Raw genomic sequence first — 24,389 nt, forward strand, 5'->3', positions numbered from 1 at the left:
ATCACATTAAAGACACCCCTTTGTAGCTTCCATCAAAAGGAAGACCAAGGGTTTCACAACTGAAATTTCAAAATAAGGATCGTTCTCTTGCTGCATATCTTTGGGCAGAGTTTCTGAGGACTTACCAGAAGTTACCACAAGGTAGGAAAGACACAGAAATGAGAAATACAGTATAGCCAAAGCAAATGTTGATGGAATAAATTCTGTCTTATTAGGCACTGGCTTTTAGCCTTATGATTTAAGGACTGATGGGCTGCTTGGGCCTGGGCAGTATAGCCAGCCCCTAAAATCCAATCATACCTAAATGTGCTTGGGTAACCTGGCCCCTGGATGGCTGGCCAGCCACTCTCGTGAAGAGCCAGGGCCGCATATTGCTGGTCTCCACAGGGGAGGATATGGTGAACATCTCCCCAGAGCAGCCCAAGGCCACAGGACATGCATCCAGCCTTATTCACCTCTGTAGGTAACACCTGCTATTGCTTCTCCTCTGACCAGACAGGAGAAGACCTGGCTTTCTTTAAGACCTATAAGTTATCAGATTATTGCCACCATCCCTTTTTTGCTGTCAACAGTCACCCTTTATTCCTCTCTTTGGCTAGAGACTTTCCTCTTCTTTCCTCACTGTGTCTCTGGAGGAAAAGGACAATGACATTGGCTTGTCCATGATCAAGGTCTGCTGGTCTGCAGTTCTGTGTAAAGACCTCCTCATTTAGAGAAAAGGACCTGTTTCTAGCAATCCCTCAAGAACCAAAAAACTAGTCCTCAACCAGACTAAAATCTTCACCTGACATTTATATATTTATAGGACTGCACGATTTACAAAATATTTATATAGAATTTTACTCGTTACATTATGTATGCAAGTAGTATGCCCAAGACTATCCAGCTGGTGAGTAGGGCAGCTGGGACAAAAGGATAGGTCTGCCGGACATAAATTCCTACACCTGTGTAGACAGAGGAATGACAGAGTGGTGACTGTTTTCCAGGCAGCCCCTGAGCAGCTGGTCCCCATGAGAGGCCACTCAGGGAGAGAGAACTGAATTAAGAATCAGAAAGCCCATAGTCTGTTCTGTGCCCTGTCTTGAGGAAGCTGTGTGGCCTTAGGCAAGTCACTTCAGCTCTCTGAGCCTCTGTTTCCTCACCTGTAAATGAAAGAAATCTCTAATATTTCTATTAACTGAAAGTGATATATCTACAGTATGAAACCCCAGAATAAGGCCAATCCACTTTGGGGGGCTCCATCCCAGGTCCCTGCTGTCTAATGAATTGGTGTCCTTCTTCATGTTCAGTGAAGAGAATTCAAACTGCCAGAATTAGTCACTGAGCCACTGAGAAATTTAGGATAGATGCCAGTGCTCAGGATATAGAGTTATGTTGAGAAAATCTACATGAAAAAATAGGAAATGATTTGAAAAGAATTCCCCATGAAACCTCCCTGCAAATTATCATTTTTGTTAACCAGCCTCAAATTATTCAGGGAACTTAGTGAATGTAGAGAACAAAAAAGCATATAGTTTTCCCAGTGGAGATACCTATTGGAGATAATCCATTAATCCTGGATTAAAAAAAAAGATTTCCTTATATTCTATCACTGATAAACAACTACTTAGTTATGATTACTGGGAGAAATTATGGACCCATATACCAGACTCAAGAAGAGAGGATGTAAACCTTTCCAAGAAGACAGCACAATTCTAAAAGGTACCCTCTGTCTCTAGGATAACTCTAGAATTACCTTTAGTGAAAGGGTGAAGCAATTCCACTTTGTCATTGTATTTTTTTATCTTGAGGGAAATACTTAGTATGTTAATGAAAGATACTACCTGAATTGATTATCTTTATCATATCATCTACACCATCTTATATCAGGCTTGTAAGGAGAAGGTTCAAGCCTCTTAGCTTCTTGAGGGAGAGCTCTGTGGCTCAGTCTGGAGTCTGTTTCATTCATTAATTAACATAAGCAGTTGACACCTGTCACTGAGGCAAAATATTCTTGAAAAGGGAGGAAGCCTAAGCAGATAAATAATTTTGTTTTTCCTGGTGTGATACATAACACACACACACTCACACATACACACACACAACATACACACATTTGCAGGACAAATCTATTAACTACCTATATTTAGGCAGAATTCTCTCTCTCTCTCTCACCTCCATCTGTATTAATTCTTTTCCAATTTTTTTCCCCCTCAGCATGAGAAGGGGAACATAAAGTAATTTTATATTTCAGTACCACACAAAGAGAACATGTAAAAATCATGGTATATTGCATCTTCAGATTTGCATTTAAAATCTGGTATTAGTTGTGTGGAAGATTGGAAGCATTTTAGGTGGAAGGTCAAGAAATAATGATGGTCTAGGTACTAGGGAAGAAAGTGACTTCACAAAATGGTCACTGCTTAAACTACCACAGTTTACTGTCTTCAGACATCATTGCCTCTAACTACTGGATCAGGGCATGAAATTTTTATGCTCAGTCCCATAGTATTAACTGTTGCATTTTTGCTCGAGAGCCCACAACATTCTTTTTATAGATGAGCGGGCAGGCTGTCTTACTGGAATGGAGGAGTGTGTGGAGGAAGATGTAAAATGGCTATATCGCTAATCAGGAAGAGATGTGGTAGGAGTCTGCCTGTAGACATAAGGATATGGGCTATTCAGGCTCACTATATTGTATCAGCAAGAAGTATTCTTGAGACATATACTGTTTTTCTTAAGAAAAAAAGTAATGATTGGTCAAGAACTTTTTATTCCCTGTTAAAGGTGAAGATACCTGTAGCCTATGACCCAGCATGTCACTCTCCTAGGTACAGACACTACAAAAACTCTTGCACATGTGCACTTGGAGACATGGACAAGAATGTCCTTGGCAGTTATGCATGTAACAGCAAAACACTGAATCCAAATGTCCATCAACTCTGCAGTGGATAAAGTGACACATTCATACAATGTAATACTTAGAAGCCCTAAAAATAAATGAATGAATTACAAATGCACATGACTCAGGAATTTATGTTGAATGAACAAGCAAGCCACAGAAGAAGATATACAGTATAATTCAATTTATATAAAGTTCAGAGACATGCAAAATGTAAAATATGTAATAATATGTAAAAAATGTAATAATATATTTGGCAGGGATTCAAACATATGTGATGAAACTATATATAAAAGCAAAGGAATGTTAAATTTAAATTAGGATAGTGTGTGGGAAATAAAGGAGACTGGATTAAGGAAGATCAGTACAAGGATTCAAAGGTAATGATTGTATTCTTTTTCTTAAACTGGGTGGTGGGTATTTATCATGTTTTGTTACACTTTTGCATATGTCTTATGAACCAACTTTTAAAATGGTGTAAATTTGTTGACTCTTTTTGCTACCCCAGAATTTGACTTTATGGCCCAAAGCTCAGAGCAGAATAATAGCAAGCCATACCAAATTTAGCACTATAATTTGAGGTAGGAATCGACCATCATCTCTTAATCTCTAATCTAATATGTTGACTTTGTAACAATGAATTGGCAATTAATGATTTTTTTCTGCATAGCTAGCCTTTCAGTTTGTTCAGCTGTTACTGATGTTAGTAATAGAATACTGAGAACATTTCTTCATAAAAGTGTGTGTTTAGAGGTCTTTTCTTCAGTATCCTCTCTCTAAAGTCAAGAAGGAAAGAAACATAGCAAAAGGCAAAACTTCATAACATCAATCCTAACCCAATTATAATGTTAATGCATATAAATATTGACACCTATAAATCATTTCTGCTCTGCTAGTCACAGAACCAAGGATGATGGTATTCTTCCTTACAGGAGGAGAACTAAAGAAGTTCTGGACTGTGTACTTTCCCAAGGAGGGTATCTCAAAGCTCAGAAATACTGCATCAGAACTGACAAGAGCTAGAGGCTGATGAGCATTGGGGCAGCTAAGAGAGCACACTGGAGAGACTCCCAACTCGGAAAGGGAGTTCATGAAAGGATGTCCAAGATACAGGCATCTCCACTTGATGTTGAAGAATGAAGAGAAAATACGTAGAGGATGTAGCCTAGGGAAAGAGAATTCCAGGCAGCCAGAGATGTGGTAAATTTCACGAATTTAAGCTTTCCATGCAGACATCTGCAAAGATCTGAATGAAGTTATAAATTTGACTTGGATTCCAGCCTCCCAACCATTGCTGTGTCCCACCCCAGACATTGGAGACAGCACAGGGCAGGATTCAGAGGCAGAGCTTTGGAGTCTGAGAGACTAGGACTGAATCCTTGTCTGTCTCCAGAGTCGTAGACCAGCTCTCATTTCTGATTAAATGTTCAGTTATTATTACTGATCTAACCTTTGTTCTGAAGCCAGTGTGATCTTTCTAAAGTATAACTCCTGCTTCTCCTCCATTTGCAACTCAACTAGTGTTTCCCTATTGCCCAAGATAAATACTCAAACTTCTTAACAGGGCTTTCAAAGCCTTTGGGCGATCTGGCCCCTACTTCCCTCCCTCACCTCATCAACCTGGCCCTCCAGCTACATTAACTCATCTCCATTCCCAGACTCCTCATGCTCTCTCAGCCTTGCCTGGAACACACCACTGTCCTCACTGCAACACTCCTGTTACTCTTCAGACCTTAGCTTTGTAATGTAGTAATTTAATCTTGCAATTTATTGAATACACACCACACACACATATGGGTGCACACACACCCGTAGGGACATTTTATAAATTAATGTAAATTTATCTGGATGCTACTCTATACCACCTTAAAAGTTAGGCTTCTGCCAAGTCAGAATCTATATTAATATATTCTGTACATCAGCACAATGCGCCTACATAATTAACATTAAACAGTAACAGAAGCCAACGTACTCTTTCTTGGGAGCAATCTTATAAAATATGGTAGTTGTACTAACATCTATCGGGAAATAACTATGTTATATACACATTTTTATTATTAACCATTTCATAGTTTAATATAAGCTATGTTTAATATAAAATGTGCATGAGTATACTTAATGCATGGGTTTACTTATATGTTTAATACAAAATGCCCCCAATCATAAAAGAGCATCAGACTAGAGGACTAAAGAATGTCTTTAGCAGTTATGTGTGTAACAGTGAAACACTGAATCCAAATTTCCATCGATACTACAGTGGATAAAAAAAGTGACACTTATTCATACAATGGAATACTTTGCAGCAGTGAAAATAAATGAATGAATTACAAATTCATGTGACTTAGGAACATATATTGAATGGAAAAGCAAGTCACAGAAGAATACATACAGTATAATTCAGTTTATATAAAGTTCAGAGACACGTACAATATAATTGGCAGGGATTCAAACATATGCAATTAAACTATATAGCCATTTTGCCACAAATCAGTGTAGAGAGAGGAAGCTTTCCTGTCAGTCAGCAGTAGGCGATGCTAAAACTCAGATCACAGGGGAAAGATTTAGAAGAATTGCCAGTAAATTCAGGGGCCGCTCTTGAGTTGTATGATGTCCCTTTTTTGCTTCAGCCAGCAAACCATCAACAGGGTAAGAACCGAACCTTAAGACTGCAACCAGAGGCCTACTCTTACCTCGGCGTCAAAGCGGGGATCCTGGTAGGCGTCACTGATGTTTACTGGAAGGCCTGTAGAAGCTACCAGCTCAGCAACGCTGTTATTTATTAGCCAGTCGGAGTATGATGATTTCTCCATGCTTTCTTTGAAACTATCAGAACACCAAGGCAGGCAGTAAGAAAAGAGAAAAACATCAGTTTACCTGCAAGCAAACCCTGCAAAAGTACACTCATAGCAGGATTACCTACCCTCATTAAGAAGGGGTAAGTGACCTTAATCACAGAACAATAGTGAGGTAATTATAAGCGGCTACTTTATCATGTAAAACAATCAACTCCATGGGTAGAAATGATAGATCCTCTATGATCCAGAGCATAACTCTAGGTTGTATTTAGCCCCCAAAGCAGGCAGACATAAAGCAGATAACCAGGTAATGACCAAAATTGATAGGATGCCAACGCCATGGCATAATCAATTCCACTGACCTTCCTAGCTTCACCCCCTAACTAAGCAGACCCGATGTTTGATACCAGGGAGAATTAAACCTAAGGATGGAGAAAAATCCGGAAATAAATTGAGAATTTACAAAAGTTTAAGTGTAGCAAAAGAGCACATCTAGACTCAGTGTTAGTGTTTTGTAACTACTGTTGTAGTTTCAGAGTATGTTTCTTAACAAAAACACACTTCCTACTTACAAAATCTTACTGGAAAATCTGTTTTAATTCTACCCTTAACAATAATAATTTAAAATAATCCATATTTGATTTTAACAAGGAATTTTATGTTAAATGATTCTGTGAATTTTCCTTTGTGTCACTTTCACTACAAATGTCAAATTTACAGAAATGCCATAAGAATCAGTAAGATTCCTCACTTCATCCCTCCCTTCCATCATTTCTTCCCCCCATGCCTATTGAGCACTGCCACGAGCTGTGGAAATGCAAACTTGAGCACTGTTCAAATTAACAATATCAAGGAAAATTTTCAGGGAGGATGTTAGATTTGTGGCTTGACCAGTAATAACTGAAATTATGTAAATGAATGCAAGTATACAGGGCAATGTTTTCCAAACTACATTCTGTGGAACCCTGGGTTCCTGAAGATGTTAATGAGTGTACTACCGTCAGAATAATAACTCTGTTGACTTTTTTTTTTTTTTTTGCGTTACGCGGGCCTCTCACTGCTGTGGCCTCTCCCGTTGCGGAGCACAGGCTCCGGACAGGCAGGCCCAGCGGCCACGGCTCACGGGCCCAGCCGCTCCGCGGCACGTGGGATCCTCCCGGACCGGGGCACGAACCCGCGTCCCCTGCATCGGCAGGCGGACTCCCAACCACTGCGCCACCAGGGAAGCCCTCTGTTGACTTTTTAATCTAAGCTGCATTATATGTAATAAAAACACGAAATGCTGTACACAGTCATTGTTATTATGCAATAATGTGCCTGTGTGGAATTTGTGCCATACTGAGAATGCCAGAAACTGACATGGAGAGGCCACCAGATGTGTGAATGAGAGGGAAGCACAGACATCATTTACCATCATGAATATATCTCATCTGTAATGACTGCTGGTCTGCATCTGATAAATTCAACATATATTTGTGAGGTTATTCAGCCCTTATTGCATATTAAACGTTACTGGTACATAAACGTATTCCCTATGGATCTCTGGCTGAAGATGGAAGTGTTAATAAAAAGCAGAGTCTTGAATTTCTCAGATGATGGCTAAGTCAAAGAAGGAAAAAGACTGAGGACTTCAAAGAGAAGATGAAGCCTTTATTTTCTCAAACAAACAAAGGAACAACAAAAAAGTCCACGTTTTATTTTCTCTTTGCTGTATTCTACCTGTGAGAAGTGAAATTTTACATTGTGCTGTAATGAAAGCAAAATACAGGAAGAAACATAACAGTGCTCCTGATATGAGGTTCCAACTTAATGAAGTCACTTGTCAGCTTATAAAATCATTCAATGCTGATGATTTCTTGCAGTGATTAATCAAGCTATCGATTCATTCTGCGCTGCCTGTGTACCACAGGTTTTGTCTACGTCTCTTCTGTGATGAAACAATGGGGAAAATGCTGACCTGGTGTGTGGTGGGAAGAAGAGCTGTGCAGGACCCTGGGGACGAGCCAGGGAGGGAACCTGCGAAAGAAACGCTGGGGTGGGGGAGGCTGAGGAGGGGTAACCGAGAACTAAGGAAGGAAGCAGCTTTATCAACAAGTGTCAAAAACCTTTAAGTGGGTCTCAGGATGGGCAAGAGTTCAGCAAGGAGAGATTGGAAGGGTGAGGAAGAAGGCACCCATGGAGGAGGAAAAAGCAGGAACAAAGGACATGAAGCAGCAGAGTACAAGGGTGTGTTCTTGGAACACGGATTAATCGCCTTGGAACATGGGACGCATACTGTGGGGAATAAGACTGAACAGGAGGTCAGAGCCCAAAGGTGGAGGCTTTGACCAAGGAGCTGAGACCTATGTTATAGGCAATGGGGAGCGATGTAAGAGTATTGAGCAGGGTAGTGACAGGACTTGAGCTGTGACCTTAGGAAACTTAATCCAGGGAGAATGAGCAAGAAGAACTGGCTAAGAGAGGCTGAAGGTGGGGAGAGGTCCTGGCAGACCAGTTAATTTGTGCAGTGGGAGGTGACGATGCTGGCCACTCAGGAGGTACTGCAGACGATTCCACAGGGCTTGGTGGACAGGCAGCAGTGGCTTACATTTTGCTGCTGTATGCCTGTGGCACTATTGGCAGAAGGGAGTTGTTTAGAGGATTGGGGAGATGGAAGAAGATAACAGACATTCTGTGAGCCTGGAACACGTTATTCATTGTTGAAAATCTAGGACCAGAGCCCATATCAAGTCTTCAGGACTGAAAATACTGATACAGAGTTGGGGCTATCTTCAGGGAAGGTAGGGAATGAAGATAGGGAAGATAGGGAATGGATGAGATCACTCAGGGAGAGAATATATAGGTAAATCTGTAGGGGAAGGAAGAAGAAAGGCAGTAATAAAGAGGAGAAAGAAAAAAGGGAAAACAAATTAATCATCACCCACAGTGAGCGAAGGGAAGCTGGATGCTTACCTAACTAGTTTGTTTTGTCCTCACCTAAATCCTATGAGTACAATTCTCTACATTTTACAGATCAGAAAACTGAGGCTCAGGGATGCTAAATGACTTTCCCAAGTGGAAATAGGATTTTCAGCTAAAGTGTGACTCCAAGTGTGACTCCACTTCTGTTTACCCTGTTGCCTCTCTGGGAAGGAGTCGATGGGTAGGAATAGAGCAAGAAGAGTAGGTTTTCACTAAAAAGAAGGGAGGCCAGTCAACATTACAGAGGGTTTCAGGGAGAGGCTGCAGGTAACAAACACTTCAGCCTCAGGCTGCAGTCAAGGAAGAAGGAGGACAAAACACTGGATTTGACAATCCAGAGCTTTAGGTCCCTAATTACAGAATCCTCAAAGATGATGATGGAAACACTTACTGAGCAGGGGCTCCTGAAAGACTCCTTCTAGATCTAGAGCTGCTCAGAATCTGGCTTAGTGCAGGCTGCACATGTACTGAAATCACTCCAAACTGTAGACAATGCAAAAGCATCAGCCCTGGGCTACAGGCACTGCTGAGGTGGTTTCTAGAAAGTATAAGCTATGGTCTCTGCCCTGGGGAGCTTGCCACCTAGTCGGGGAGGTGAGAAATAAACATGCTGACATTAAACAACGCAGGACTCAAATACCCAGTTCAAATTTCAAATAAAAAATTTGTCACATGGCTGTGTTGGCTAGTTGCCAAGCCAACTGTGCCAATCATGAATGAGGAAGAAGTATAGGGAGGGAGAAACAACTTCAGGTGGGGCTAAGGCTTCAGGTGAGGCTAAGGCTTCAGAGAGGAGATGAGATTTGAATTGACCTAAAGCTGCAACAGTGCAAAGAGATTTTCTGAAAACCACCCCTCCATTTCCCTCAGTTTAATCTTGCCTAGGTACATAAATTAAGGCCCAGGGGGACAGGATGGTTAGAGAGACAGGAAGGTTGATTTGTCAGTCTAAGTATTTATATCACATTCTGGCCTTTGTACCATTCAACCTTCCATGATTCTGGAATGCAGAATCATGACACTGAGTTAGAGCTTTCAAAACCTTGATCCTTTTCTTTAAAAAAAAAAAAAAGGTAATTTTGTTTTATGATTAAGACTATGGGTTTCAGAGTCAGACACACTGACTTACATGACTCTCTTGCCACTTCCAAGCAAAGTACTCTCAGACAAGTTACTTACATTTCATCTGTAAAATGGGTATAATACTACTACTTAGTTATTGTGCAGATTAAGGTAATAATTTATGAAAATACTTATCATATTATCTAGCCCATAGCAAACTTTTTTTTAAGTATCAACTTTTTAACAACTTCTAAAGTAAATTCTGCATGTGACAGTACCCCTTTGGACATTTCAGCAATGTGGTGCTGTGGGTTTAATCACAAAGGAAAAGGCCCAAATTATTTCTACTTCTTGAGGGACACATCTAGCTTAAAGGATCAGTTCTTTCATAAAGGTCCTATAGGTCAACTCCTCCTGATTTACGAGGGCCATTTTATTCTGTGTGGTTTACTCCCTTTGACTGACTGCTGTTGGAATAGAACATGGTAAGATCATGGACACAGCCATGTATATTATGCAGGTTCTGCCCTGTACAGGGGTGCCCTGTCAAAGGAATGAATGGGGCTGAAATCTAGCCTAGTTGCGCACATTGGTTTAGAGCTACATCCATCTAGAGGGAGTACCTTTTTCCTAATTCTCACAGAGATGCTGTAAGGGCTGAAAATGGCTCTGCTTCAATCTCTTCTTCAACACACATGACAAATGGACATCAATATCAAACTGAATGCCTTTAGTGACAGGGAACTCATTACCTACAAAAATATTCCATGCCATTTTGTGGCAGCTCAATCTACTTTCCAATAATCACCATCTTTTGCTCCCAGTCCCATGGTTTGCAGCCACAGAGCATGGCTCTCATTAACTGACAGCCCTTGAAATATTCGACAATAATTAACATGTTCCCTATAATCCTCCACCTGAGATCATTCTTTTTAACTTATCTCCAATTCCTTCAGCTACTCCCTTTGTGGCATAGCTTCCTTATTCTCATCCCCCCAGTCCTAGATGCGTCAGAGATGGTTAATAGCCCTCTTGCGTATGAAAGCCAGTCCGGAACAGTCTTGGCCAAGGGGTCTGAGCAGCATAGAGGTGGGATGACCACCTCCTTCATTTTGGATCCTGTTCCCACCAATGAGGCTCAGGATTAATAGTTCCTAATAGCTCTTTTTTTAAATAGGTTTTTTTGTTTGTTTGTTTGTTTTTTGCGGTACGCGGGCCTCTCACTGCTGTGGCCTCTCCCGTTGCGGAGCACAGGCTCCGGACGCGCAGGCTCAGTGGCCATGGCTCACGGGCCCAGCCGCTCTGCAGCACGTGGGATCCTCCCGGACCAGGGCACGAACCCGCGTCCCCTGCATCGGCAGGTGGACTCCCAACCACTGCACCACCAGGGAAGCCCTTAAATAGGTTTTTGAAAGCTTAAATTAATATCCCAAATTGAATTAACCAATTTTCTAGAGCCCCCAAAATATGACCAGAGATATCAAAGGTCAATAAATTCAACACTAAGGTTTTCAATTTGAGCCATAATCAACCTAGGGAGAGTCACTGCAGTTTGGAAACACATCAATAATTTGATTACTCCACAGCCTGTGAGTGCAGATGAGATCATGTCAGCTCAGTGGATCTTAGCTGCCATGTGCATAACTGCAAAATAACCACTTAGGTTATTTTAACTGTTTTAAAAGTAGACCTCCTTAAGATCAAGATTAGTTTAAAATAACAAGCAAATTGTAAAGTAATCCTTCAGCTTGTATTTTACTAGAACCAGGTTCATATGAAGATGTGGGTTTTTAAGTGAGTTTCCTGTGAAGAGCTACAGTTTGATTCCTTTTCCTCAGTGGTATCTTGCTTCCAAGTGTGAGACTCATACTGACTTCAAAGAGAATTTCATGAGCTTAAATATATTGACTGTGGAGGGATAAAAGAGAATTGCCCTATTACAGAAAACACATAGTTCCTGAAATGTGGCTGTCCCTGAAATAAGGGCCAGTGAGATAGATATAAACCTCGGGTCGACAAGGTGCAGAGCAGCATAGGAGAGAAATCGATACAAGTAAAACAAAACTAGACAAAATAAAATACCCCGGGGACCAGGAACTTTGCCATCTTCAATTGTCTGAAAAACCTACCTTAGCTAAAGGTTCAAACACAGAAAATTGTATGAAAATAAACTTAAGACTATTTTTTAAAATTCTCAAAACAAGTCTCTAAATTAGAAGACAAAATATCTGAAGAAAATAATATTAATCATTAGACTGTGTATTGACGGTTTTGTTCTCAACACTAGAGTTCACTCTAGTTTTCACTAGAGACCCCCAAGACTTCACTTTTTCAAGAATAATCATTCGTTGGGCCCCTACAAAATGCTGGAAAGTAGTGGGCGAATCTTGCATGAAGCAATCAAAAAGGGTCTTTTCCTTTTTGCTGAAAGGAGTTGGTCAGCTCAGCCCTGACCATCCTTATATATATGTATATAGGTACAGAAAGAGGTATAGACAGGAGCAAAAGGGGCCCCACCTTCAGGGAGCTCACAAACAATGACAATGGATTGTGACGTCCTAAGGAAGGATGTACAAGACATTACGGCAACAGAGAGAAGGGCCAGTTCTGTTTGGGCTGGGAATGGTATTTGGGAACTACTTCGCAAAGGAAGTTGGTATAAGCTGCTCTTTGTAGGATAAGAATGAACTCATCTGGTAGAGAAAGAAGGTAAAAACAATTCAGACAAAACCACAGCAAGAGTAAAGCTTTAGAAGTGTGAGGTTTTCTGTGTTGATATGACAAATAGTAGAGCTAAAACTTAGGCTAAATGGTAGAAGTGATGAATAAGGCTACAATGGAAGAGGCCAACCTGTATATTGTGTGGCTCCATACACAAACACAACCACATTTATACTACTGATGATTCCTGCACGGGTATCAGGAGCCCACTGAGTCCTGAGTTCCCTACATATGCATCCAAGCCCTTTCTGGACACTTCCTCCTGGTTACCCACAGGCACCTCAAATTTAACATTTTCAAGACTGAACTAATACACTCTCCTTGATGTGCTAACAATCATTAATAAAAACTGTGACCATTAACTAAAAATAGATCATTGGGTAAGGAACAGAAGTTTCAACATAGACACAATCTATTTTCTCATTTTCAGGGAATGATTGATTGTCAATTGACCTCGATAGTGTGAATATTATCCAGTGGGGGTAGGATTCAGAGAGGCGAAGAGTCAGGAACTCCAAGAATTCTTTAGGACAGATATTTCTTTTTCATGCTTTGTAAACAAAAAATGATTTTTTTATCTACATGCTATGCCTGGTACTATTTTCCATCTTGCTTCATTGACTAGAGGTCAGTCTGAACTTTGGTTCACAAAGATATATTCCCCTCCTTACTTCTTCTTCTCAAGTAAGCCTGCCTATCCCTGGGTCCTTCCTGAAGCTTCGAGCTGTGCAACATTATTTGAAGTTGTCTTTCAATTAGGAGATTAAGGAACTAAGTCAATATCACTGGGACTTAAAGCTAGGACCCCAGCAGGAGAATCTCAAACATCTAAGTCTAGGACATTAATAATTTCCTACTGGCTTCAGTATATCTTTGAAGGTTACCAAATAAGTCTTTCAGACATAAAAGGTAATGGGAGAGAATGTAGTTAGCAAGTAGAACCAGCCTGTCAGTTCTTATACTGTGGTGGGAGAGGAAGATGCTCTAAGTTGCACACCTTCCTGAATTTTATCATGACCTGGACCTGTTAATGGACTTGCCTTTAAGGTCTTGCCTGAGGACACTTTATCACACGCGTATTTCTCTCATTTCAAGCATTGTGTTATCAGAAATGAAGACGTGGAAACCAAATAATACATTTTCTATACTTCATTTCCTCAAGCTGTACAATTAGAGTGATGAAATTTATCACCCCTAGGAGTTGGTGTCACTTTGGGAAGTGTCTTGTGCCTCTCAGATGGGTGTCAGATGGCATTACTGTGAGTGGTTGGTGTCTACAATTTAGCACCATGTGGTGACAACTGCTTGGTTTCATAGCTGAGCAAAGCTGGGTTTTTGGGGTTTTGTTTTTGTTTTCTTTGTATCTTGGCCCAACATTTCCTTGCTGTGAAACTACAGATAAAATTTTAACTCTGCCTGTTAGTTTCCATAATAGAAAATAGGGGAAAGATAGCCCATTTTACAGGGCTGTTTTGAGGATACAATAATATAATGTTGAAGAATGCATGACACATAGAAAGTTCTCAATAAGTATCAGTTCCTTGTAGGCCACAGATTTTTCTTTTATTAAAAACACTAGGTGAGACATGCTCTGTTTAACTGCTTATCTGCTGGGGCAGGAGAGATGTTACTGTTTTTGGCTGTGGCATTGTTGTCAGATTTGAAGAAAAAATGTGCTATGATAATAAAGGACAGAGGTAAAATTCTATCCTTCTAGATGGGTCAAGTAGCCCTACCCCATCTCTCTTTGGGGCTGCTGTGGGCACCTCCACCCATCTGCTCTGGATTGAGGGCATACCTTCCCACAGGTCCTGGGCATATGTCTACACAGTAAGAAAGAAGTAGACTCAATGTGTTAAAATATTAACTAAGGCATGTTAAATGAGAGACCTACAAAAATGAGAGAGCCAAGCATAAAAACCAATCGCTAAGAATTCTGAGTTGCCATGATTCCATTTCCTGTGTGCCATCAATCTAAGGGACAGCTGACCTACATAGCTACTTCCTTATGTTTGATCTCAGTACTTATTCATGTGCCTTGTTGTTCATGGGATATTTGTATAGCTTTAATTCTCCTCTGTGACAGTTTTACTAGAGTGACAAGCCCACTGGCCTGAAATAAATAGGGGTAATGAGAGGGTTTGTCTTTCATTTGAGTCTTCATGTTCAAAGGTAGAAAAAAGAAATTAAATGTATTTAAGAGGTGAAAGTTAGATGCTTGGGAAATATGTCTACTTGAGTTTCCTAAGATTTTGGAAGATACAAAACTTTGTTACAAATATTTCCTCTCCTTCATTGATGTTTAGTTCTTATAATTAGCATCATGCAAACCGGGTGTAGACACATACATTACTAGTGCCATGGAGGGTATTTATAAAATAGGGTTATTTGGGGGATTGGGGGCCATATAAGCCTAAAAATATCAAAGTGATACTATCCCTGCTCAGGTCAGTGTGTAAACACTCCATTCTAATGACACTCTGTATATTTTTAGGGAAACAGGCTAGGAAATATCTAGGTGACTATGTAACAATGGAGCTTCCTGATAAAGAAGAGGCCTTGGTACCAGAGCTTAGTTTCTGGTACCAATCTGTCTTCCATTAAACTAATTCAGACCTGCTGAAATACCTCCTTGCGAAACAACCGAAAGGGAGTTGGGCCATCTGGATCTTTCATTCTTCAATTAGCAACATTAAATACTGGCATAATAAGCTTCAGCAGCCCTGAATTTGCCACAACAGACAGTCAAGAAGAATGTCCTAAGGTTCCTGTTTAAAGGAAGTTACACAACAAAAGAAATCTTATGTTCCAAGATGACTGGTCATGGTGGTGACAGTGCTGTTTTCATGTTTAATGTTTTAAAGGATTTCTTCATTTCCTTGAAATCAGAATAAGTATCACGTTTCTATTTCTACAAAAACTCCTGTCATATGCTTTCTAGCAGAGGTACAGTCAAAGAAAGAAGATCCATGAAGAAGAAAGTAAAAGAAAGAAAATGTATTCATGACATACTGTGGGAGTATTCTGTCTTACATCAGTGTGTAAGTTTGTCTAACATTCCCTATTACTCTAGGTAATAGAGAAATTTAAAAGAAGGTAAGAAGACGACAGACCTTCCAAACTGGCACAGTAAAGCCCACTAAAAATTTGTTCCTCCATAAAAGCATGAGAATACTAGCAAAAATTGTCAAAATCAACTTTCTGAAAACCCTGGAAATTAAAGAGTGGCTTACAAAAATCCAAGGAGTGTTTATTCAAGAAAAACAGTTCAATTTCTGTAAGGGCAGTATGTCGTGTGGCATTTTAACTTACCTTATTCTCATCTCCCTCTCCCTAGCTCTGGGGTAGTGGTGAAAACCAACAGATTCATAACCATGCTAGCTGTGAAAGCCAGCAGGCAAGCAGCCACTGGCAGAAGAAGAATGGGTTTGGAGCCCTCCAAAATCCTATCGCCACAGAACTGTCATTATTTGACATGTTTGGCAGTTCCACGGAAACCTCCACTCATAGAGCTTTCCTTTATTTAACCTGACTTGGAGCTTGCTCACTAAGAACAGCCTTTATCCCCAGGTATCTGTGGGAAAAAAACACAAAACAGCAGCAACTGTTTAACATCACAACTGCCTTAGGCAGAAAAACAGTTACAGCTAACAAGAAACTGACCAGAAAACTTAAAAGGAGAAGTGCAGGAATAAGATATTCCTGGGGAGGTTTGAAAAGTTCTGACATATTCCTGGAAATCTAGAGTTGTATTTATGCCCAGGAAAGACCTGAGAAGGCCCTAATCTCCCACCTCTGGTTGACCTTAAAGTTCTACGAAAGCAGAAAGTAAAAGCTAAGTAAACTTCCTGTCAGAGAATTGAAAGTATCCCCCACATGAACACAGATCCCCTCAGCAAGGCTGGAAGACTTATTGGTTCAAGTTTTTTGTTTGTTTGTTTGTTTTTAAGAAAATCGCGGTCCAGTCATTAGCTGGCAAACTACCTAACTATGCAGAGAATTCAGTTGCCACACACAACAAAGATAGTTCATGAAAGTCATGAAACAACAAACAGCAGAAACAACAACAGAAACAAATAGAAACAACCACAAACTCTGGATGGAGTGGGTGAGGAGCAGATTTTATTTCCAGAGTTTCCACATTATATTATTTAAATTATTCAGGTTTCAACTAAAACAGAGAGAGAGAGACAGAGGGAGAGAGAGAGACAAAGAAATAGGAAACTATACAGGAAAAAGAGATGACTGTCTCCAAGTAAGCCCAGATGTTGGACTTACTAGACAAAGACTTTAAATGAGCCAATATAAATATGTTCAAAATACTAAAGGGAACCATACCCTGTTCCCTCCAAAAAACTAAAGGAGAATATGATAACAATGTCTCACCAAATATAGAATATCAATAAAGTGATGGAAATTATAAAAAAGAACCAAATAGAAATTCTGGAATTAAAAAGAATAATAACTAAATGAAAAAATCACTAAGAGGGCTCAACAGCAGTTTTCAGAAGCCAGAAGCCAGAATCACTGACCTTGCAAATAGGTTAATTGAAGATAGAGACTATCTGGTCTTAGGAACAAAAAAATGAAGGAAAATAGAGTCTCAGAGATATGTGAGACATTATTAAGCATATAAACATATCCATAATGGGAGTCTCAGAAAGAGAGGAGACAAAGAAAAGGAGCAGAAAGAATATTTGAAGAAATATGGTAGAAAACTTCACATATTTGATTAAAATAAACATTAATCTATACATTCAAAAAGCTCAACAAAATCCAAGTACCATAAACTCAAAGTGATCCACACCTAGACACATCATTAACAAACTGTTGAAAGCCAGTGACAAGGAGAGAAGCTTGAAAACAGCAAGAAACATGACTCATCACATACAAATGTTCCTCAGTAAGATCAATAGCTCCATGATCAGGAACCATGGAAGCCAGAAGGCAGTTGAATGACATATTCAAAGTGATCAAAGAAAAAGACTGTCAACCAAGAACTATAGATCCAGCAAAATTACACTTCAAAAATAAAGGAGAGGTTAAGACATTCTCAGATAAACAAAAACTGAGAAAATTCATTGCCAGTAGACTTGCCCTATGAGAAATACTAAAGATAGTCCTTCAGGCTGAAATAAAAGGACACTAGAGAGTAATCTGAATCCACATGAAGAAATGCAGAGCACTGATAAAGCTTACCCTATAATAAATACAGAAGACAGTATAAATGTATTTTTCATTTGTAATCCTTTTTTCTCTCCTATCTCACTTAATGGCATAATGAAACAACTTTAAAACTTCATTAAAGGGTTATAATGTAAAAAAAATATAATTTTTAAGACAATAATAACACAAATGGAGGGAGAACTATATAGGAGCAAAGTTTTGTGCACTATAGAAATTAAATTAGTATTAATCCAAATTAGATTGTTATAAGTTAAGACGTTAATTGTAATCCCCAGGGCAATGACTAAGAAAAGTATTGAAAAAAAGATAGTAAAAGAAATGGCAAGATAATTTAAATGGCACATTGAAAAGTATCTGTTTACCAAAAAAGAAGGCAGAAATGGAGAAATAGAGGGACAAAAAGACAAGACATAGAGAAAACAAATAACAAAAAAGGTAGATGTAAATCTTACTTTATGAGTAATTACTTTAAATATAAATGAATTAAACTCTGCAAACAAAAGGCAGAGATTAGGGGCTTCCCTGGTGCCGCAGTGGTTGAGAGTCTGCCTGCCAATGCAGGGCACACGGGTTCAAGCCCTGGTCTGGGAAGATCCCGCATGCCCTGGAGCGGCTGGCCCCGTGAGCCACAATTACTGAGCCTGCGCGTTTGGAGTCTGTGCTCCACAGCGGGAGAGGCCACGATAGTGAGAGGCCCACGCACTGTGATGAGGGATGGCCCCCACTTGCCACAACTATGGAAAGCCTTCGCACAGAAATGAAGAGCCAACACAGCCATAAAAAAAAAAAAAAAAAAGGCAGAGATTAGTAGAACAGATAAAACTAACATGATCCAACTATATGCTGCCTACAAGAGACACACTTTAGGTTCAAAGACACAAACAGGTTAAAAGCATAAAGATAGAGGGCAGACAGCAGAAGCAAGAAGAACTACAATCCTGCAGCCTGTGGAACAAAAACCACATTCACAGAAAGACAGACAAGATGAAAAGGCAGAGGGCTATGTACCAGATGAAGGAACAAGATAAAACCCAGAAAAACAACTAAAAGAAGTGGAAATAGGCAACCTTCAGGAAAAAGAATTCAGAATGATGATAGTGAAGATGAATCAGGACCTCTGAAAAAGAATGGAGGCAAAGAAGGAGAAGATGCAAGAAATGTTTAACAAAGACCTAGAAGAATTAAAGAACAAACAAAGAGAGATGAACAATACAATAACTGAAATGAAAACTATACTAGAAGGAATCAACAGCGGAATAACTGAAGCAGAAGAACAGATAAGTGACCTGGAAGACAGAATGGTGGAATTCACTGCAATGGAACAGAATAAAGAAAAAAGAATGAAAAGAAATGAAGACAGCCTAAGAGACCTCTGGGACAACATTACACGCAACAACATTCGCATTATAGGGGTCCCAGAAGGAGAAGAGAGAGAGAAAGGATCAGAGAAAATATCTAAAGAGACTGTAGTCGAAAACTTCCCTAACATGGGAAAGGATATAGCCACCCATTTCCAGGAAGCACAGAGAGTCCCATACAGGATAAATCCAAGGAGAAACACACCAAGACACATAGTAATCAAATTGGCAAAATTTAAAGACAAAGAAAAATTATTAAAAGAGCAAGGGAAAAATGATAAATAACATACAAGGGAACTCCCAAAGGTTAACAGCTGACTTCTCAGCAGAAACTCTACAAGCCAGAAGGCAGTGGCATGATATACTTAAAGTGATGACAGGGAAGAACCTACAACCAGATTACTCTACCCAGCAAGGATCTCATTCAGATTCAATGGAGAAATCAAAAGCTTTACAGACAAACAAAAGCTAAGAGAATTCAGCACCACCAAACCATCTCTACAGCAAATGCTAAAGGAACTTCTCTAAGTCGGAAACACAAGAGAAGAAAAGGACCTACAAAAACAAACCCCCAAAAATTAAGAAAATAGCCATAGGAACATACATATCGATAATTACCTTAAACATGAACGGATTGAATGCTCCAACCAAAAGACATAGGATTGCTGAATGGATACAAACACAAGACCCATATATATGCTGTCTACAAGAGACCCACTTCAGACCTAGGGACACATTCAGACTGAAAGTGAGGGGATGGAAAAAGATATTCCATGCAAATGGAAATCAAAAGAAAGCTGGAGTAGGAATACTCATATCAGATAAAATAGACTTTAAAATAAAGAATGTTACAAGAAACAAGGAAGGAAACTACATAATGATCAAATGATCAATCCAAGAAGAAGATATAACAATTATAAATATATATGCACCGAACATAGGAGCACCTCAATACATAAGGCAACTGCTAAAAGCTTTAAAAGAGGAATTTGACAGTAACACAATAATAGTGGGGGACTTTAACACCGCACTTACAAAAAAGGACAGATCATCCAAAATGAAAATAAATAAGGAAATAAAAGCTTTAAATGACACAATAGACCATATAGATTTAATTCATATTTATAGGACACTCCATCCAATAACAGCAGATTACAACTTCTTCTCAAGTGCACACGGAACATTCTCCAGGATGGATCACATCTTGGGTCACAAATCAAGCCTCAGTAAATTTAATAAAATTGAAATCATATCAAGCATCTTTTCTGACCACAATGCTATGAGATTATAAATGAATTACAGGGAAAAAAACATAAAAAACACAAACACATGCAGGCTAAAAATACGTCACTAAATAACCAAGAGATCACTAAAGAAATCCAAGAGGAACTCAAATAATACCTAGAGACAAATAACAATAAAAACACGATGATCCTAAACCTATGGGATGCAGCAAAAGCAGTTCTAAGAGGGAAGTTTATAGCTATACAAGCCTACCTAAAGAAACAAGAAAAATCTCAAATAAACAATCTAACCTTACACCTAAAGGAACTAGAGAAAGAAGAACAAACAAAACCCAAAGTTAGCAGAAGGAAAGAAAACATAAAGATCAGAGCAGAAATAAATGATATAGAAACAAAGAAAACAATAGCAAAGATCAATAAAACTAAAAGCTGGTTCTTTGAGAAGATAAACAAAACTGATAAACCATTAGCCAGACTCATCAAGAAAAAGAGAGAGAGGACTCAAATCAATAAAATTAGAAATGAAAAAGGAGAAGTTACAACAGACACCACAGAATTACAAAGCATCCTAAGAGACTACTACAAGCAACTCTATGCCAATAAAATGGACAGCCTGGAAGAAATGGACAAATTCTTAGAAAGGTATAACCTTCCAAGATAGAACCAGGAAGAAATAGAAAATATGAACACACCAATCACAAGTAATGAAATTGAAACTGTGATTAAAAATCTTCCAACAAACAAAAGTCCAGGACCAGATGGCTTCACAGGTGAATTCTATCAAACATTTACAGAAGAGCTAACACCCATTCTTCTTAAACTCTTCCAAAAAACTGCAGAGGAAGGAACACTCCCAAACTCCTTCTATGAGGCCACCATCACCCTGATACCAAAAGCAGACAAAGATACTACAAAAAAAGAAAATTACAGACCAGTGTCACTGATGAATATAGATGCAAAAATCCTCAACAAAATACTAGCAAACAGAATCCAACAGCACATTAAAAGGATCATACACCATTATCAAGTGGGGTTTATCCCAGGAATGCAAGGATTCTTCCATATATGCAAATCAATCAATGTGATACACCATATTAACAAATTGAAGAATAAAAACCATATGATCATCTCAATAGATGTAGAGAAAGCTTTGGACAAAATTCAACACCCATTTATGATAAAAACTCTCCAGAAAGTGGGCATAGAGGGAACCTACCTCAACATAATAAAGCCCATATATGACAAACCCACAGCAAACATCATTCTCAATGGTGAAAAGCTGAAAGCATTTCCTCTAAGATCAGGAACAAGACAACGATGTCTGCTCTCACCACTATTACTCAACATAGTTTTGGAAGTCCTAGCCACGGCAATCAGAGAAGAAAAAGAAAAAAAGGAATATAAATCGGAAAAGAAGTAAAACTGTCACTCTTTGCAGATGACATGATACTATACATAGAGAATCCTAAAGATGCCACCAGAAAACTACTAGAGCTAATCAATGAATTTGGTAAAGTAGCAGGATACAAATTTAATGCACAGAAATCTCTTACATTCCTCTACACTAATGATGAAAAATCTTAAAGAGAAATTAAGGAAACACTCCCATTTACCACTGCAACAAAAAGAATAAAATACCTAGTAATAAGCCTACCTAGGGAGACAAAAGACCTGTATGCAGAAAACTATAAGACACTGATGAAAGAAATTAAAGAGGATACAAACAGATGGAGAGATATACCATGTGCTTGGATTGGAAGAATCAATATTGTGAAAATGACTATACTACCCAAAGCAATCTATAGATTCAATGCAATCCCTATCAAATTACCAATGGCATTTTTTACAGAACTAGAACAAAAAATCTTAAAATTTGTATGGAGACACAAAAGACCCTGAATAGCCAAAGCAATCTTGAGGGAATAAAACGGAGCTGGAGGAATCAGACTCCCTGACTTCAGAATATACTATAAAGCTACAGTAATCAACACAATATAGTACTGGCACAAAAAGAGAAACATAGATCAATGGAACAAGATAGAAAGCCCAGAGATAAACCCACACACATATGGACACCTTATCTTTGATAAAGGTGGCAGGAATGTACAGTGGAGAAAGGACAGCCTCTTCAATAAGTGGTGCTGGGAAAACTGGACAGCCACATGTAAAACAATGAAATTAGAACACTCCCTAACACCATACACAAAAATAAACTCAAAATGGATTAAAAACCTAAATGTAAGACTGGACACTATAAAACTCTTAGAGGAAAACATAGGAAGAACACTCTTTGACAGAAACCACAGCAAGATAATTTTGATCCACCTCCAAGAGTAATGGAAATAAAAACAAAAATAAACAAATGGGATCTAATGAAACTTAAAAGCTTTTGCACAGCAAAGGAAACCATAAACAAGACTAAAGGACAACCCTCAGAATGGGAGAAAATAATTGCAAATGAATCAATGGACAAAGGATTAATCTCCAAAATATATAAACAGCTCATGCAGCTCAATATTAAAGAAACAAACAACCCAATCCAAAAATGGGCAGAAGACCTAATTAGACATTTCACCAAAGAAGACATACAGATGGCTAAGAAGCACATGAAAAGCTGCTCAACATCACTAATTATTAGAGAAATGCAAATCAAAACTACAATGAGGTATCACCTCACACCAGTTACAATGGGCATCATCAGAAAATCTACAAACAACAAATGCTGGAGAGGGTGTGGAGAAAAGGGAACCCTCTTGCACTGCTGGTGGGAATGCAAATTGACACAGCCACTGTGGAGAACAGTATGGAGGTTCCTTAAAAAACTAAAAAGAGAATTACCATATGATCCAGCAATCCCATACTGGGCATATACCCAGAGAAAACCATAATTCAAAAAGACACATGCACCCCAATGTTCACTGCACCACTATTTACAATAGCCAGGTCACTGAAGCAACCTAAGTGTCCATCGACAGAAGAATGGATAAAGAAGATGTGGCACATATATACAATGGAATATTACTCAGACATATAAAGGAACGAAATTGGGTCATTTGTTGAGACATGGATGGATCTAGAGACTGTCATACAGAGTGAAGTAAGTCAGAAAGAGAAAAACAAATATCGTATATTAACGCATATATGTGGAACCTAGAAAAATGGTACAGATGAACCGGTTTGCAGGGCAGAATTTTAGACACAGATGTAGAGCACAAACGTATGGACACCAAGCAGGGAACGCCGCGGTGGGGTGGGGGAGTGTGTGATGAACTGGGCGATTGGGATTCACATATATACACCGATGTGTATAAAATTGATAATAAGAACTTGCTGTATAAAAATAAATAAATAAGCAAAAAGATGGAAAAATACATACCGTGCAAACAGCAACCAAAAGAGAATTTCAGTGGCTATATTAATATCAGACAAAATAGAGTTTAAGAAAAAGTTGATAAAGACAAAGAAGGATATTTTAAATGGTAAAAGGAATGAACCATCAAAAAAAAAATAACAGTTACAAACATATGGCACTTAACCACAGAGCCCCAAAATGTGTGAAGCAAAAACTTAGAACTGAAGGGAGAATAGATAATTCAACAATAGTGGTTGGAATCTTCAACACTGTACTTTCAATAACAGATAGAACAACTAGGCAGAAGAATAACAAGGAAGTAAGAGACTTGAACAACACTATGAACCAACTAGACCTAAGAGACACCTATTGAGCACACTAAGCAACAGTAGCAGAATAGACATTCTTCTCAAGCACAGATGAAGCATTCTTAGGATAGACCTTAAAAGAAGCCTCAATAAATTTTAAAAGATTGATATCATAAAATGTATTTTCCAATCACAATGAAGTGAAATTAGAGATGAATAACAAAAGAAATTTGGGAAATTCATAAATATTTAGAAATAGAACAACATACTACTAAAGGATCAATGATAAAATATCCTTATATGAAAAAAAAAAGAATCAATGAGTCAAAGAAGAAATCACAGGGAAATAAGAAAATATTTTGAGATGAATGAAAACAAAACGCAGCATACCAAAACACACTGGATGCTGCTAAAGCAGTGCACAGGAGATAATTTACAGCTATAAATGTCTACATTAAAAAAAAAAAGATTTCAAATCAGTAACTTCACCTTCTATCTGAGACACTAGAAAAAGAAGAAC

At 38.8% G+C, this 24,389-nt stretch overlaps 1 protein-coding gene across 1 annotated transcript in view; it reads right to left on the reverse strand.

The window, feature by feature from the left end:
- The window catches only part of PDE11A (phosphodiesterase 11A), a gene marked incomplete at its 3' end in the record, with an annotated part of 409,287 nt that overhangs the window by 189,621 nt on the left and 195,277 nt on the right, over positions 1-24,389 (reverse strand). Inside the window, exon 6 of the mRNA XM_082841569.1 lies at positions 5,572-5,704. Coding sequence (XP_082697695.1) covers positions 5,572-5,704 — 133 coding nt within the window. The remainder of the gene's footprint in view (positions 1-5,571; positions 5,705-24,389) is intronic.

Source organism: Leucopleurus acutus (genome assembly GCF_964270905.1).
Source record: "Leucopleurus acutus genome assembly, chromosome: 6".
NCBI classification, from domain to species: domain Eukaryota; kingdom Metazoa; phylum Chordata; class Mammalia; order Artiodactyla; family Delphinidae; genus Leucopleurus; species Leucopleurus acutus.